The sequence below is a fragment of the Oncorhynchus clarkii genome, chromosome 3 (assembly GCF_045791955.1).
Source record: "Oncorhynchus clarkii lewisi isolate Uvic-CL-2024 chromosome 3, UVic_Ocla_1.0, whole genome shotgun sequence".
NCBI lineage: Eukaryota > Metazoa > Chordata > Actinopteri > Salmoniformes > Salmonidae > Oncorhynchus > Oncorhynchus clarkii.
In genome coordinates this window covers 42,676,667-42,695,763 of record NC_092149.1, presented here as the reverse complement: position 1 = coordinate 42,695,763, position 19,097 = coordinate 42,676,667, and the positions used below count along the sequence as shown (strand labels likewise).

The following is a 19,097-nucleotide window of genomic DNA, read 5'->3' as shown; positions in this document are numbered from 1 at the left end:
CAACAAACTTAACTGGAAGAAGAACTCTCACAGTGTTTACAAAAAATACAAATCCAGACTACTTTTAAAGAAAGCTTAGATATTTTTATGTATGTTACAAAGGCTTTGCATGTTCTATAGCAGTGTCCTGGTGAGTGTAGTGACCTATGCTATTGTGTGCTGGAAAGGGAATTCAACTAGGGAGAACTTAAACAAGCTTGACTAAATTATCAAGAAAGCCAGTGCTACAATTGGCTGCAGCCTGGAATCAATGCAGGACTTTCTCATAAAAGTCTGCAAGGAAAAACACACATGGACAATGACACCCACCCACTCCACAGCACTCTAATGCAACACAGGAGCAGCTTCAGTAGCAGGTTCATACTGCCCAGAAGTTCCACAGAGAGGTTTAGACCGTCATTTTTACCCACAGCCATGAGGCTTTTTAACGAGTGTAATTGATCAACGTTTTTTATGAGGTCTTCCTATTTAACAATGTATAACAATGTATTTGTTGTTGCTTATCATGTTGGTCATTGTTGCGTGTCCTGTTCCTGTAAGTCATTGATGATGTATGCTGTGATAAAACAATTTCTCAAATTGGGATTAATAAAGTAATACTCTACTCTCTACTCTACTCAAAACACACTATGCTTTATTACGGGCGGTAGGTATGGGCAATCCCTGCATTCTCTATCCGAAAGTAGGCTGGCCCTCTCTGAAGTCTCGTAGATTTAGGTTTACATTTGGCATTTCAGTCATTTAGAGGACGCTCTTATCCGGAGTGACTTACAGTTAGTGGATTCATCTTAAGATAGCTTGGTGGCAAAACCACATATCACAGTCATAGTAAGTACATTTTTCCTCAATAAAGTAGCTTTCAGCAAAGTCAGATTGATGCATTGCACTCTTTTTGTTAATAAAGCCCTCCTGCATAAACTGCCACCTTACCATACTTCATTGTTAACTTATAGACGTTTTAAATACCACACATGGTCTTAGGGGTGGCTAACTCTGGAGATCCCTGGTTTTCTTTTTTTTTGCACCTTGCTTGTGGAATGGTCTCCAAGGCTCTCTAAAGTTGGATGAATTGGTGCCTTTAGGGCAATTCAAAAGGCTGATTGAGGACCTTTTTACTGAAAAACGTGATTGTTTTCTATGATTGTGTATTGATGTGGATATTGATGTGTATAGTGAGGTGTGTAGTGTATCAGTGGCAGTCGGTGCTGTTTAAGATTAGGGAGAACAATTGTTTTTTTTATGAGCATGGCCTTATTTCTATTACAGCATATTGTATGACTGTCATTCATATCCCATTCACACAGCTCAATGTAACATTGATAGGTTTAGGCTACTAGATACTCACATTTTCCCTATACCCATCATGAGATAGCTACAACCTAGCCTACAAGTTAAAGTTTATAACACAGGTCGAGAGACACATAGGAGTAATCAAACTGACACATTCAATAATGTAATCATTAGTCTAAACAGATCCGTTTTGCAACGAAAATTTGAGTTTCTATTTGACAAATCCAGGCAGGTCCTTCCCCGTTACGTTTGCTTCTGTTTAAGAAACGTTTTGCAATAGAATCGGCAGAATGAATACACCCCTGGTTAGCCCCACACACAGTTCACTTTAATAGCAGCCACATTCAGCATCATCTCTGGACTCGTTCTATTATTTATTATCGCATCTACGTGCTTTCCTGCTCTCACTTTTTTTCCTTCGCTTGAGGACTTTAGTGCACAACACAATAGCTGTCTGTGACCAGGGACAAAAACATCTCCTAGCCAAACCTTAATACCATAACCGCTAACAGCCACCATCGTTGTCACCATATCAACGTTATAGTCAACAACTAGAACTAATGCGTTAGTAAACCCACAATCCATGTGTACAATTACGCAGTACAGTGTACAACAAGCTGTTTAACAGTTACACTGGCAGGCTTGTCTTGACTTGGAAGAGTTGCAGAGTTGGATAGCCTTAGCCAGCTAGCTAACATGAATAGCATTCTTCTCTGTTTTGAGTCAGGTTGTTGACTAACGTTAGGCTAAATTTGCTGCATTAGCTAAGTAAGTGAAAGTTAAACTAAGAAGAGGCAAAACATTTAACGAAGATTAAACTAGCTCTCTCTCTCTCTCTCTCTCGCTTCTCCTTAATTTTTGAAGATATGTATTTGTTCAAAACTGTTTAACCTATTGCCTTTCTCATTGAGTCAACTACTCACAACACCCGAGGTGCACTGCAGTGCTAGCTAGCTGTACCTTATGCTTTCAGTAATAGATTAATTCTCTGATCCTTTGATTGGGTGGACAACATGTTAGTTCATACAGCAAGAGCTCTGATAGGTTGGAAAAAGTCATCCAGAAGTCATCATAATTACTGTGTAAGTTTATTGAGGGGGTGAGAACCATGTACCTCCTAGGTTTTGAATTGTCAATGTACCCAGAGGAGGACAGAAAACAGCTTTGCTACCTTAGAGGGTGTTGTTGAGGCTAATGTAAACCATTGCTAAACAGTGTGTTTTAATCAGTTTTTTGGTGACGTGAATATATTTAGTATAGTTTTATTTTAAAAGGATAACTTTTTTTAGGGTTTCACTATTTCAAATTGTGTGTGTGGTTGTGTGTGTCCATGTTTGCATGCGTGTATTTGTACTCATACATGTCTTTGTGTGTGTATGTGTGTGTGTGTGTGTGTGTGTGTGTGTGTGTGTGTGTGTGTGTGTGTGTGTGTGTGTGTGTTTGTACTAACTGGTGTGTGTGTGTGTGTATGTGTGCAGGGCCTGCTGAAGGTTGCGATTGACAATGCACGGGCCCAAGAGAAGCAGGTGCAGCTGGAGAAGACGGAGCTAAAGATGGAGCTGTTCAGGGAAAGAGAGCTCCGGGAGACCCTGGAGAAACAGCTCGCTATCGAACAGAAGAACAGAGGTACGGACTGAGAGAGAGTGCGTGTGTGTCTGTGTGTGTGTCTGGTTTGACAGAGGTATGCATGCTTCAAAGCTCATTAAAACACTTTAACACACACATCTAAATAATGAAAACGGTCAAACATACATAAGAAAACTACAGTGTGTTTCTGTGCAACCGCTTCCAATGAACCACTTAGTATTGTCCCCCACCACCGCGAGAGATCAGCTAATTATGGATACATATTGAATTATCAAAATGAATGATTCATCATCATTCTAAACAAAAGTGACACAAATAACACTTAAGTTAACACACTTGTGTTATTTAAAGCGCTGCACAGGTTTAATAAAATACTCTATTATTTAATGAGCCAATTACATAAAACTATTTTCTAAGTCCCTCTAGCAGTTTGCTGCTTTGAATTCAATATAGTTTGCTAAGAATTCAGGCAAGTCTAATTTCCAGCACGAGCCAGCCTAAGTGTCCTCAATCTCCCTTTGACATCAATTAATGATTTTGAGTGAACTTTCCATGTTAAAATTTTGGCTTGAATGTTACCTCAAACTCAGTTTCAACTCTGTTGTTTGCCACATGTTTCTGCCCTGTAGTTTGGTCAAGTTTCGCTTGTCTTTTACCACAATGGCCACTTGCCAAGTCTTTGTAAATATCAATTTATTCCTAATTGACTTGCTTGGATAGAAAAGGTTTAAATAAAAGTAAGTTGATATAGTTGTCCTTTTCTTTCTTTTCCCCGCAGCAATAATCCAGAAGCGCTTGAAGAAGGAGAAGAAGGCAAAGAGGAAACTTCAGGAGGCTCTGGAGTACGAGTCCAAGAGGAGGGAGCAGGCTGAGCAGTTCCTTAAACAGCCCTCACCCTCAGAAGGCCTGCGCTCACTCAATGGTTAGTTGTGTTTTTAATTAAATGTTTATGTTACACTCTACTTAAAAATGTATCAATCTTTATTTAAAGTGCATTTAAAATCGCAACACACTTTACAGTGAAACAAAAAAGAATGGAGGAGATAAAATAAACAGACAGCAACAATAAAGTAAAAATAGTGTCTAGAATAAAACAAACAAAATAAGTTAATGTAGGGCATCTGACTGTGGAATCATCTAACGTCTTATTGTATCAGTTGTTTTTCACTTATAGCCAATTGAGTTTTTCAATTAAAACTTTTAGTGTGGCTGCTCCATTTGAAGGATGTTTAACAGCAGTTCTGTTCTATCTCTCTGCTCTCCCAGACTCACTGACCCCAGAGATGGAGAGTGACCGCAGTGCTGGAAGAACAGATGCTGAGAGGACAATACAAGGTACATGAACCTGAGGAGAAGATAAATCTCTCTCTTGCTCACTCTCTCTCCCTGTTTCACTCCCTCTCTTTCACTCTCTCTCTCACTTTCACCCTCTCTCGCCATTATCTCACTTCATCTCTCTATTTATCATTCTTCTTCTTTCTGTCAATCTATTAGTCTGTCTGTACCCCCCCCCCCCCCCCCCTCACACCTTCTCTATTTGAGCATTAGTGTAACTAACAGCTTGCCAACTGGGGCACAGCACTGGGTCAAGATTGCATTGGCCTTCAACAGACATAATAGCAGTATTTTATTACAGGGAGTGAAGTATGGCACTCACATATGGCATGAACAGTTTGGATTGACTGTTTAGATTTTAACAAGCAGCAAGGTTTTTGTGTAACCCGGAGAAAAATAACAAGTCATAAGTGATGTTAAAGGAGAGATATGGTTTTAGATTGTATATGACTGCACCTTTTAATACTGGTAATGATACGTGTGTGTGTGTGTGTGTGTGTGTGTGTGTGTGTGTGTGTGTGTGTGTGTGTGTGTGTGTGTGTGTGTGTGTGTGTGTGTGTGTGTGTGTGTGTGTGTGTGTCTTTACCTTTGTTTAAGCAGGGAGTCGTGCTGACCCCACGGTCTCTTTCGCAGATGAGCCCTGCATGAATACCTAAATAATAATAAATACATATCTACATACACCCAATTTACACAATACATGAAAAGCAAAGACAAAAAATACATATATCTACGAGACTTCAAGGAGGGCAAGCCTACTTTCTGATACAAAATGTGTAATGAACCTATCACCCGTAATAAAGCTCAATGTGCTATGATAAACTGTGTCCAATGCCTTCAATACAGTGGCAGCTGCATTCATATAGACCAGTGGTTCCCAAACGTTTTATAGTCCCGTACCCCTTCAAACATTCAACCTCCAGCTGCGTACCCCCTCTAGCACCAGGGTCAGCGCACTCTCAATTATTGTTTTTTGCCTTCATTGTACCTGCCACACTCACACACTATATGATACATTTTTTTAAACATAAGAATTAGTGGGAGTTTCTGTCACAACCCGGCTCGTGGGACGTGACAAAGAGTTCCTATAGCTCCAGGGAACAAATAATAATAATAATAATCAAAAATGTTGCTCTTAATTTAGCCATCTTACATATAAAACCTTATTTGTTATTGTGAATAACTCACCACAGGTTAATGAGAAGGGTGTGCTTGAAATGATGCACATAACTCTGCAATGTTGAGTTGTATTGGAGAGAATCTCAGTCTTAAATCATTTTCCACACACAGTCTGTGCCTGTATTTAGTTTTCATGCTAGTGAGGGCCAAGAATCCACTCTCACATAGGTACAGTGGGGCAAAAAAGTATTTAGTCAGCCACCAATTGTGCAAGTTCTCCCACTTAAAAAAGATGAGAGAGGCCTGTAATTTGCATCATAGGAACACTTCAACTATGACAGACAAAATGAGAGAAAAGAAATCCAGAAAATCACATTGTAGGATTTTTTATGAATTTATTTGCAAATTATGGTGGAAAATAAGTATTTGGTCAATAACAAAAGTTTATCTCAATACTTTGTTATATACCCTTTGTTGGCAATGACAGAGGTCAAACGTTTTCTGTAAGTCTTCACAAGGTTTTCGCACTCTGTTGCTGGTATTTTGGCCCATTCCTCCATGCAGATCTCCTCCAGAGCAGTGATGTTTTGGAGCTATTGCTGGGCAACACGGACTTTCAACTCCCTCCAAAGATTTTCTATGGGGTTGACATCTGGAGACTGGCTAGGCCACTCCAGGACCTTGAAATGCTTCTTACGAAGCCACTCCTTCGTTGCCCGGACGGTGTGTTTGGGATCATTGTCATGCTGAAAAACACAGCCACGTTTCATCTTCAATGCCCTTGCTGATGGAAGGAGGTTTTCACTCAAAATCTCACGACACATGGCCCCATTCATTCTTTCCTTTACACGGATCAGTCGTCCTGGTCTATTTGCAGAAAAACAGCCCCAAAGCATGATGTTTCCACCCCCCATGCTTCACAGGTATGGTGTTCTTTGGATGCAACTCAGCATTCTTTGTCCTCCAAACACAACGAGTTGAGTTTTTACCAAAAAGTTATATTTTGGTTTCATCTGACCATATGACATTCTCCCAATCTTCTTCTGGATCATCCAAATGCTCTCTAGCAAACTTCAGACTGTCCTGGACATGTACTGGCTTAAGCAGGGGGACACGTCTGGCACTGCAGGATTTGAGTCCCTGGCGGCGTAGTGTGTTACAGATGGTAGGCTTTGTTACTTTGGTCCCAGATCTCTGCAGGTCATTCACTAGGTCCCCCCGTGTGGTTCTGGGATTTTTGCTCACCGTTCTTGTGATCATTTTGACTCCATGGGGTGAGATCTTGCGTGGAGCCCCAGATCGAGGGAGACTTTCAGTGGTCTTGTATGTCTTCCATTTCCTAATAATTGCTCCCACAGTTGATTTCTTCAAACCAAGCTGCTTACCTATTGCAGATTCAGTCTTCCCAGCCTGGTGCAGGTCTACAATTTTGTTTCTGGTGTTTTTCGACAGCTCTTTGGTCTTGGCCATAGTGGAGTTTGGAGTGTGACTGTTTGAGGTTGTGGACAGGTGTCTTTTATACTGATAACAAGTTCAAACAGGTGCCATTAATACAGGTAACGAGTGGAGGACAGAGGAGCCTCTTAAATAAGAAGTTACAGGTCTGTGAGAGCCAGAAATCTTGCTTGTTTGTAGGTGACCAAATACTTATTTTCCACTATAATTTGCAAATAAATTCATTAAAAATCCTACAATGAGATTTTCTGGATTTTTTTTCTCTGTCTGTCATAGTTGAAGTGTACCTATGATGAAAATTACAGCCCTCTCTCATCTTTTTAAGTGGGAGAACTTGCACAATTGGTGGCTGACTAAATACTTTTTTGCCCCACTGTACTTGGTTGCAAAGGGCATCAGTCTTAACAGCGTGATTTGCCAAGGCAAGAAACTCAGAACGCAGCCTTATCCAGAAATCGGGCAGTGGCTTCTGATTAAATTACATTTTCACAGAACTGCTTGTTGCAATTTCGATGACGCTCTCTTGTTCAGATATCGGTAAGTAGACAGGGCATGAAAGGGATAACGAATCCAGTTGTTTGTGTTGTCTGTTTTGGGAAAGTACCTGCGTAATTGCGCACCCAGCTCACTCAGGTGCTTCGCTATATCACATTTGACATTGTCCGTAAGCTTGAGTTCATTTGCACACAAAAAATCATACAAGGATGGAAAGACCTGTGTGTTGTCCTTGTTAATGCAGACAGAAAAGAGCTCCAACTTCTTAATCATATCCTCAATTTTGTCCCGCACATTGAATATAGTTGCGGAGAGTCCCTGTAATCCTTGATTCAGATCATTCAGGCGAGAAAAAACATCACCCAGATAGACCAGTCATGTGAGAAACTCATCATCATGCAAGCGGTCAGACAAGTACAAATTATGGCAAGTAGAGTAAAGAAAAATGTTCGCTCGTCTCTCAATTAAAAAAACTATACTTTGCCCATTGATAACCAGCATGTATGTTGGTATGTTGTAAAACCGTTACATGGTCACTGCCCATATCAATTTATAATGCAGAAAATACACACGAGTTCAGGGGCCTTGCTTTAACATGTCGTGTCCAAAATGTCTTTCAATCTGTCAGGCATTCCCTTGGCAGCAAGGGCCTCTCGGTGGATGCTGCAGTGTACCCAATAATTAAATCCTCCACAATAGTATGGGGCTTGCCTGTCCTAGCCACTCGGTAGCTCACCATATAAGATGCTTCTAGCCATTTCTTATTAATGGAACCTTTTGCTTTTATTCATGTCTTACTACTCAAAAGTCGTCTTTATTCTCGCTCTAAAAACCCCTGTGGCTTATTTTTCAAATTGTCATGTTTCATTTCTAAATGTCCACGCAAGAGTGAAGGTTTACCGTGAGAGAGTAATGGTTAATGTGATTGGATGTTAATTATTTGACTCGGCTACCTGTATTTGACATTGTGTTGTTATTTCGCTGAACACTAGATGGTTGAATTTTTTTTTAGGCAGTGAAACGAGGCTAGTCACCCAAATGTATAGCCCCGTTGGAAAATATAAATGTACTGTTTGAAAATGTGAAGAATTTTTTAACTAAAAAATCTATATACACTACCATTCAAAAAATCAGCACAACAGTTTTCAGCTGTGCTAACATAATTTGCAAAGGGTTTTCTGATGATCAATTAGCCTTTTAAACTTGGATTAGCTAACACAACGTGCCATTGGAACACCGGAGTGATGGTTGCTGATAATGGGACTCTGTACAACTATGTAGATATTTCATAAAAAATCTGTCGTTTCCAGCTACAATAGTCATTTACAACATTAACAATGTCTACACTGTATTTCTGATCATTTTATGTTATTTTAATGGACAAAGCAATGTTTTTCTTTTAAAAACAAGGACAATTTTAAGTGACCCCAAACCTTTGAATGGTAGTGTGTGTATGTATATATGTATATATATATTTTTTTACATGTGTATCACATTTTTATATGACGTACCCCCGACGGAATTGCACTTACCCCTGGGGGTACCCGTACCCCAGTTTGGGACTACCTGATATAGACGATATCGCCATAGTCAATTAGCGGAATGACTTTTGAAAGAATCTTTATTTGTTTATTTTTTACTAATTAACGAAAGACAGGACCTGTTCCTATAGAAGAAGCCAATTTGAATTCTTAATTTCTTAACTAACAGTATCAATTTTATGAACAGGCTTCTCTGCCTGGATCTGAATGAATGTTACAGTAAACTAGGTTTAAAGTGCAATCAGAGGATATATAATACTACATTGAAACTATCAGCACGCATAAGTCAATTTCAGTGACAGGTAGGTATGCGTGTCTGTGTACATGCACCCATGTGGGTACTGTACGTGCATAGTGTATTTGACTTGTTTGTTTACCTCTTAAGATCCACTTTATTTTATGTAAAAGTCCTGTAACAATATGTGCATTTGAATGGCTTGTTTGTTTGCCTTGTGGGGTTTCATGGAGGAAGGAGGGGGTGGTGATAACTTCTGAAGACTATCCAACGTCTGGGGCTGCATCACAAATGGCACTGTATTCCCTATGTAGTGCACTACTTTTGACCATGGCGCATAGGGCCCTCGTCAAAAGTAGTGCACTATGTAGGGAATTGGGTACCATTTGAGATGCAGCCCCAGACGGTAGTGAGTCTTCAGAAATGATCACCACCCCCTCCTTCCTCCACGTGAGGAAGTCTGTTCACCCAAGAACACGTCACCTCTCTCTTCTTCATTAGTATCATAACGTCTTCCTCTAATAATCCCCAACAGCATCTCCCCCTCCCTTCCTTTCCAACTCCTCCCTATCATCACCGCTTTATCTCTGAGAGAAGTCTCAATTTCCCCTGGAAAATACAAAGATTACACAGTAAAACGCTGTGAAATTTGAAAGATATTCATCATAGTTTTGTACCATAAGGAGGGTGGATTCTTTCATAATTAAATGTCATTCAGTCAGTGGAGAGATGTGAAAAGGGTTGCTGTCCAATAAAGGTAAACCATATGTCAACATTTCACAATTGTTTAAACTTCTGGATAGAGAACAGTTATAGTCCCCCATTTCATACTAAATTAGTATATCAAGTATCCTTAATTTGAAATTGGAACATTTTTGATTTACATTAAACAGCACTTTATAATTTAATTGTTATACTGTATTAACTGGAGGCTTAACTTTTCTCACTTCCTTTTTATATTGCATTACCATTTTATTTGTATGTGATCAGAAACATAGCTTATTCATTGCAACGTAGCAACCATTACCATGGTATATTGTCATAGACACTAAAGATACGTATTTTCTCTCCTGTTCAGACACAATTTGGACATATAGCAGATGCCCTTCTCACAGTTGAATAATCTATAATTATATGATAATGATAATATAATATAATAATATATAATATGCTATGGTGTAGCTATGAAGTGTGTAATTTCTAGGGCTCATAATGTCAGTGATAATGGCCTTGAAGAATAGAATCAAGAGGAGGTTGAGTTAACACGGAACAATGTGTGCTTTTGTGAAGTTGGATCGCCATTTGTCTGCCTCCCATGTCTCCTCTGTTCTCCTCTGCTCCCAGCCTAGTATACAGTAATTACTCTCAAAGGCAAAACAATTATGTTGATAAATTACACAAGCAAAGAAGACACGGATAAAACACCCAACCATATCACACGGATAAATCCAAAAGAAATGTATGTTGTGTTTTCATCTCACAACTCAGGCTAGGGTGAGAAAGAGAGACCAAAAATTACAAGAGCATAATTTTAGAGAACTAATTATTTATATTTGTCTTTTGTCACACTTCTCTAATTCTGAGATATTAACACAATCTGTGTTCATTAATTGCTTTTGCAGTGTTTTTTAATCGGTTCCAAGAGGGAGCTCTGGCTTTTGTAGCAGCTAGCAGGCAGCCATGCTACTGGGACTGTAGCTCTCTCCTGGCTCTAACGCCATGGTGACGGAGTGCACGTAAATATCTTCCCCAGTATCTCCTCTCTGGTTCCCGCCTGCTTGCCCTTCGATGTGTTCGGCAAGTTTACATGACCCATAAAGAGACATAAAGTTATTTGTTGCGAGATTAAACATCCAAACAGTTAAAGTAAAATTCAAATTAAATGAATGAATGTCAGTGAAGCAAAAAATACCGTAATTAATGGATCCCTTAATTGTCTTCATAAAATATTTGCATGGGCATATTTAGCATAATTTACATGTATTCATTAATTTTTCAACAGAATTTTATGCTGAGAGAAGCAAAAAACATATCTGTTTTATTTGGCATCTCATAAAATATTTATCCTCTTTTAATTAACTTTTCATCTTGATTTGAATACAAAAAAAATAAATATGAGGCTTTCTTTCATAAAACAATGTGTCAAGATGTCACAGATTTTTCTCACTCAAAAATGTAAATCAAGATTTGAAGTAATATTGCAAACTGGAGGCAGTGGAAGTTAATCAAAACAGAACAAACATAGAAGAAGTTCCACCAATTTATTTGCCCAAATTAAAAATGGTGTCTCAACAATTTCAGAGAGAACCTTGTGTCAAAAATGTATTTCTTAATCCTTTCCTGAACATTCAAATGTTGAGCATTGTGATGGTTTGAACACTAAAATACCTGATATGTTACTTCACAACTTATCAAAGGTGATCATCAGCCACACTTTCGCCTCCCCTTACTATCGTCCCTATGAACAGCCGTGAAGGTAAAGCCGATCAGACAGACAGGCAGGCAGGCAGGCAGACATACAGACAGGCAGAGAGAGACTGACAGAGAAAGGTGATATACATGGCATCTCATGGAGGTGAATGATTTCATCCCCATCCACCCCTTCCAACCACCACCACCTTCCTCTATCCCTTTTATTTTCAGCCCTTTGCATTCACACTGTAGTTACTTTTACACATAACTCTGCAATATTGCTTGAATAGAGGCAGCCAGAGTGCAATGCCTCAGAGACCCACGGCAGTGCCGGATAATTAGCCCATGTGTTTGTCTCCCCCTCCCACATTCCCAACAAGCCTTTGCTATTTTTCCATCCAGCTTTTTATAAACATACAGCACACTGATGCATTGACGACAGAAGCCTGGGTGGTTAGGTACATGGTGCAGTGATGGTTGCTGTCCTACCATAGGCGAGAATGTGTACTAATCAAAAATGCTAATAGGGGAAGGTTGTCATTGTATTGTATTGTATTTTTTGGATAGAAACAGAGGCTTTTATGATTCATATATGGCTTAAAATATTGCCAGTGAGCCATTGGCCTTAACTTAAGAGGCCAATGTTAAATGGTTTAATAGTGAGATTACAGAATATCAATAAATGTGAATGAAGTGTTTGTGATAGTAACCAGCTATGGGCACAGTATGTCACGAGAACTCTGTCAATCTCTTGAAAGCCGCTAACAAACGTACCGTTTCTACCCCGATGTCTCTCTGTCTCGGGTCTGACATTGTGTCAAGCAGCAACATATCACTCTCCTCAAGCTGTCGCCGCTTAGTCTTTTGGTGTGCTTTTCCCTATTAAATTGAATTATTTAGGTCCACTGCAAGAGAGGGGAAAGGGCTGCTTAAAGCACAGTAATACCAGGGTAATAAAACGCCATGCTCCTGAGCTGTGCTTAACAGATGCTTTTACCAGCCCTGCATCGGAGGCAGCGCTGCTCGTTTGGGCATACCACTAAGATATGAGTGTTCCTTGAAAATGGACAAAGCTCGTTAGGTTGCAGGTGTCTGGAGATAGCATTGGAGAAGAATGACTCTGCCTTTTTAAATGAACACTCCTTCTGTACAGGAAGTGACATTCGTAAAGCGCTTTACATCATAAGTGCAATATTATGTTCAAACAAGCATGTCAGTTGAGATGTCTTAAGCACATGTGACGTGCAATCGTGCAGGCAGGCAGTGTTGAATATCGCGGTTCCTCATACAATTTGCCTTTGTCAATGATTAAATATGTAGATGGTTGTATTGGCCTGGTTTTACTTCCCTATTTTAATTCATGAGACAGAGAAACACTGGCATAAGGAGTCTCTTCAACTGTTACTGCTCGATTCTGCAGTTTGTTCCAACAGATCATGCAAATCATTTAAGCAACAATTCATGTCTGTTGTTAAATCTACAATTGTGAGTGTTGATATGCTCGAGTAACTTAAATTGTCCAGAAAATAGGGACATTGGAAGAGTATTGGATAAGAGTATGTTAGCAGTTGATGTTATTCCTCAATAACACAGACCCCAAAGCAAATCAGGGGGAGAAAAATAGGTTTATTCAAAAATAATCAATAATAGTTGTTATGCTGGGAAGTAGATGGTCGATGTTCATTCTTCTCTGTCCTCAATGATTCTCCACAGAACAAAGTGAAATGATGTAATTTTATAACCAACAACCCTAGCCTGTGGTTGACCAATTAGAGTTTCTTGCAGTAAAATTAGGCCAATGGCCAAATAACAAGTATCCTGTTTCAGGCTCAATGTGTAAACAATTCAGACCAATGAGATCTTGCCACATGTAGGTATGAGTCCAGGACTGAAACCCCTACACATATTCTAACCAGATGTTGAACTGAAAAAACACTACTTCAATTGATCGTTAATTCTCTATTGACCGCTAGTCCTCTGCGTTGTGTATTATCTTAAAATATTCTTACAAGTAGTCCCATGTGTGTTGGAAGATTTCAGATCGTATTTTCTGATGTTTTTCCAGATTTTGTCAAACAATGAATGTATCATTATTATTAAGTTAGTAGTCTCTTTAGACAGACAGGTTGCCTCCCATAATGTACCAATGCTCCAGCTTAAATGTCTGTAGAAGTTCCCAGCATCAGCTGGGACAGATTTGAAAATGGGATGTGGTGACATCACCTCCGTATCCACAAAACATTTTTTGGTTACGCTTTCGAAATGTCCAAGAGAATCTGACATCCTTCCCAGGCCTAGTACTCTTGCTCCTAGGTCTTTGTTTCAGAAACTATGGAGTTAGCTTATTGTGGGGAAACCTCACACAAGCTAGCAACCAGTGTGTGTTTTTGTGGACTATAAGGATAGAGCTAAACACCATATTTCCAAGTTGAGTCAGCATGGCCAGTACGCTATTGCTAATCCTTGTCTCCTTTGTATTTTTTTTCAGATGGAAGACTGTTCTTGAAAACCACAGTGATGTACTGATAAGAAGATGATGAGGAGAGCTGAAGGGGAAAACAATCCCATGAAGATACTCACGAGCCCTTATCCAGGCAGATTTAGTAGCAGAAACAAGTCTCGCTGCGTTTACTGTAGCAGTTCAATGGTGTTTGGCCAAACGCTGAAGAAGGGTTGTGTCTGAATGTAGAATTAGAACACTTTTTCTTACAGATATCAACATAATATAGTAGCTAAAGCAGGTTTTGATGCATTGAGGTGGGTTGTTTTCTAAGTATAAACACATTTTTAGCACAGTAAATAATTACCAAGGGGTACACTGTTGGTAATATCTCAGATAAATTCTCAGCACTGAACATTTTTTATACTGTATTTCCACCAGCGAGAAAGCTTTGAACATGGTCAGACTCAGAGGTTTTGTTTTGTATTTCAAGTTTAATTCCAAAAATATAAAGCTTGGAAAGAACCTGTGAAAACAATTCTAATTTATCCATATGTTGATCAAAGGAGGCGACTGAGATTTGATTTGAATGTTTTCTAAATATAAGAAAATACAATCGAGTTTCCTTTTTATTATTGTTGTATATACCAGAACTGATGATAATGATAGGATAACTCACTCTATCAATATGGTATATGTGTAAAGTTAAGAGGTGGTTTTGGGTATGCAGTAGATCTATTAGGAAGACAATACTGACATTTATATGAATTTATAGTTTGTTTTTGTTTAATTTCTGAGCCATCATTCTTTAAAATACCTGCCATTTTGGTGAGAAAGCATGCAGGCATGTAAATGTTTGTCCTGGAATTATGATATTTAAATCCTATATTGTGCTGAACAAATACGTAGGGTTGATTCACTTTAGCCCAACTGATTTCGAAAATGTACACCTTAAACATTTTGCTTTCCAATAACAACTTTTGCTGTCAATAGTAACCCTTTGCAACAGGTAATACTGTTTTTTATTTGAACACTTTTTTAAAGATAGTTTCCCAGACACCTTTGTTCCTAATGTGTGGCTACTAACATGTCACATGGACTGTTGGTAATCACATATTATCACTTGGTAACGAATCTCCTCTTTCAAGACAATTTATTCAGATGTCACATACAGATAGATATAGGATCTTAATTTGACCAGTTTCCCACAGCAGGACAATAATCCTGCTGATAAAGGAAATGTGAATTATTATGTGGATTATAATGAATTGACATTTTTGTATGGGGTTGATCCATTTTTTGTTTGTGCAAATCAAGTCCAACATTTTTAAGTTTTAAACTATTTCATGCCGTGCAGGACATTTCCTGCAACAACAGGGCGATCAAATTAAGATCCTACTTGTGTACAGACAATGGACCAGCTAGAATGACTATCGGAAACAATTAACCGACCCTCTCCGTTGTAGAATATTGGTATGAAAACTCAAGCAAAGTTCCCTCACAAAATCAGTGATGTACAGTATTTTAATGCAATCATGATGCAGCAAAAATAAGACATTTTACTTTATGGAGAGATGTGCTTCATTTGTATTCAAGCTGAAGGTTGAATAGTTTTGCACATCAGGTGAGTCAACTGTTATGCAGTATGCAAAAGTTAATTCCAGAGACAAGAGCTGATTTCTGTCATGTACTGTAACAGGAACAAGCTATGTGTTTGAAAAAATGTTGGGAAAAGAGTGTCTGTCCCATGTTCACACTTTATTTTACTTTGAAAGTTTGTTGCGATGTTTATTGTTGACCTGTCGCTAATAACTTACATATAGCTACGCATAGCACACTTCATTGTACTTCAACTTTAAATAAACTTCAAATGTTGATGATAACCAATGTGAGTTAATTTAATTAATTTTGTTGCCCAAAGGCTGGGCCTGATTCAATTTAACCTGCACAGTAGATACCACACCATTTTACTTTTCATTTGTACGAAACCAAAATACAGGCAGAACCTGCACCAAGGCAGAAGAAGTAGATTTGTTGATAGCGTCACAATATTTCTCTGCATGGACTATTAATATTGTAGTGACCTTAACCCAACACCTAGCGGACCTCTTGGCATAATGGTTAAGGTATTGTATTGGCAGTCACTGAACCCGGGTTTAAGATCCAGTCGGGGCTACCGTCCACCTAAATTTTCTACATTGGTGTCACAAGTGAAATGGTGCCCGTGAGGCCATTGGAGAGGTGTGTAACCATGAGGGACATGGTATAGAGAAGTTTGGGGACACTCTCTCCCAAAGGAAGGTCGTAATGTAGCAACCTTAACCCAACACCTAGCAACTTCACACAGGTCTGGAACTCTCGGCGCAATGGTTAAGGTATCAGCTTGACAATCACTGGACCCGGGTTCGACTAGCTACAAAATGATGTACCTTTCAAAAGGTGCAGAATTATGGGAAATTTCTCTACTTTTAAGCATATTTCACCAAACAATTTAATATACAACAAATCAAATAGAATCCCTAATCAAAACCAAAATAGAAAATAAGCAAAGTGTGCCAGATTCTTTAATCAGTATCATCACAATCCAATTCAATGTATTCAATTAAAAGACTAGTCTGCTCATAGGTTTGTATAGCCTTTTCATCGGCAAGCAGTAACATAATTGCCAATAGAAATAAGGAAAGGTAAATACAGTGGAGGAACGCAAATGATATGAACACATAGGCCAAAACCCACACCAAAGCAAAGCTCTGCAATGGAAGGTTACAATGTTGGAGATGATGACTTAGGAGTAACCCAAATTTCGTTAGAAGTAGAAGTAACCAAATTCTATTCTCTGCATCTCTGCATGTCCACAATGTTGGAAATAAATAATTGAAATGTGCCTGTCCCGGGTGCGGATTGAATAGAGCCCTAGAACGTTCCTTATATTTTACATGATTGACTACTGATAATCCATTTACAATTTTGTGCAATAGTATTTACTGATTGCCAGAAACATTTGCAACTTGTCTTCTGATGAAAACAACGTGTTGATGTTCTGTGAACAAAACACTTTCCAGTAAATTTTGTATTCATTGATGACCATTATATTTAAAGTTTTGTAAAAGTGGGTCTAAGATATACACTCCAGGTACAAAGACAAGAAACTGTCAAGGAAAGAGTCTTCAACTATAAGGCGCTTGCTTTTTTGAGCTCATCTAGCTTTTCCATTGAGCAACTAAAGCAAGCACAGATTTTTGTTTGGAACACAGCCTGCGTCCCCCTCATCACACAATTACTGGTTTTGTTTACGCAATCCAAAAATGTTCCATTATTAATCGCAATCTGGGTCAGGTGGGCATCATTTGAAAGCTTATTTTATTGCCAACATGGCTAGCTAAGTTGTAAAATAAGATACTACAGTGTTAGGCTTTCAAAAGGCACTTCAGACAAACAGATTGTTATTTTGGTCCGCATAGAATGGAGTCATTCAGTGCATTCAAGTGCGTGTGGAGCAGCATATTTTCTTCACAATATGAGAAACGAAGGATCATTCTCTTCAGGACAACTCAGGGTACAACGCATGTCATCCTTGTAACTGTGGATCGAACACAGCGATAAACGTTGATATTGTAAATAGCATGAGATTTCAAACATGGAAATATGAAATGCAAATTTGGACACGGATGTGTGGTTTGCTTGTTTCAAATCACATGTATTTATATAGCCCTTCTTACATCAGCTGATATATCAAAGTGCTGTACAAATACCAAACAGCAAGCAATGCAGGTGAGAAAGGCCAAAAGCTAGGAAGAAATCTAGAGAGGAACCAGGCTATGAGGGGTGGCCAGTCCTCTTTTGGCTGTGCCGGGTGGAGATTATAACAGAACATGGCCAAGATGTTCAAATGTTCATAAATGACCAGCATGGTCAAATAATAATAATCACAGTAGTTGTCGAGTCAGCACCTCAGGAGTAAATGTCAGTTGGCTTTTCATAGCCGATCATTGAGAGTATCTCTCTAGAGAGTTGAAAACAGCAGGTCTGGGACAGGTAGCACGTCCGGTGAACAGGTCAGGGTTTCATAGCCGGAGGCAGAACAGTTGAAACTGGAGCAGCAGCAAGGCCAGGTGGACTGGGGACAGCAAGGAGCCATCATGCCAGGTAGTCCTGAGGCATGGTCCTAGGGCTCTGGTCCTCCGAGAGAGAGAAAGAAAGAGAGAATTAGAGAGGGCATACTTAAATTCACACAGGACACCGGATAAGACAGGAGAAGTACTCCAGATATAACAGACTGACCCTAGCCCCCCGACACATAAACTACTGCAGCATAAATACTGGAGGCTGAGACAGGAGGGGTCAGGAGACACTATGGCCCCGTCCCAAATATGTATTTATTATAATCCTCAGCGTCTCATCTTTCAGAACACATTGACTTCTCTCCATTTACAGCCTTTTCCTCACTCAGACAACATCAAAAGTACAAAAGTGGAAAAGTAGCCCAATTAGAGGGAAGGATGGGGGCTTCTTGACGCGCTGTGCTGAAGTTTATAATGGCTGTCAGTCAAAACCCATACAGCACTGTGAAGCGGAAAACCGGAGCTCTGATGTCATGTATAGCATGTTACTGTACATCCACTGAGTTCCAATTTAGGCACTTGTGTGTTTTATAATCATAGTGTTACCCTATAATAGAATAGAATATAATAGAATATGTGTAAATGAGGATCAGACCAGCCTACTTTAAAATGTAAATCAATTATTTAATGTGTTAAAGTGCATTACACTAATTCAAAATTTCAGCCGTAAAATGAACACCTGCCTTTGTACTTCCCTTTCAGCAAATTATACATGGAATCATGAAGCTGAACATAATACCCACCATATTCCTTACAACTGGGATGCATACAGCTTAATGTTACAGTGGGGTTGTAAAATGTGTTACTCTTTATTATATAACTGCCATCATTGCAGTTTCTTCCTAAAAGCCACCAAAACACTTTCCACATCCGGCATTAGAGTACATAGAGCCCTTAGAGTAAGTCTTTACAAAAATAGAAAGAAACAATATTAACTTTAACTGTGTAGTTCCACTGGCAGAACGATATGATTCTACATTGATATACCTGTATAATCAATCCTCTTCAATGGTATATCAGTAGGTTTCATCATCTCGTTCTTCAGGGAATCTATTATACTCAGCTTC

At 39.1% G+C, this 19,097-nt stretch overlaps 1 protein-coding gene across 4 annotated transcripts in view; it reads left to right on the top strand.

Annotated features, from left to right (window-relative positions):
• LOC139395675 (dachshund homolog 1-like) overlaps positions 1-15,796 on the top strand; it is a 263,172-nt gene extending 247,376 nt beyond the window's left edge. For 2 of the 4 annotated variants that reach the window (XM_071143028.1, XM_071143019.1), the window contains exons 8-11: positions 2,769-2,916; positions 3,656-3,799; positions 4,144-4,212; positions 13,958-15,796. In XM_071143028.1, the coding sequence (XP_070999129.1) occupies positions 2,769-2,916; positions 3,656-3,799; positions 4,144-4,212; positions 13,958-13,995 (399 nt within the window). In that variant the 3' untranslated portion in view covers positions 13,996-15,796. The remainder of the gene's footprint in view (positions 1-2,768; positions 2,917-3,655; positions 3,800-4,143; positions 4,213-13,957) is intronic. The other 2 variants (XM_071143011.1, XM_071143003.1) reach the window with 2 other exon arrangements.
• Positions 15,797-19,097: the final 3,301 nt, after the last annotated feature.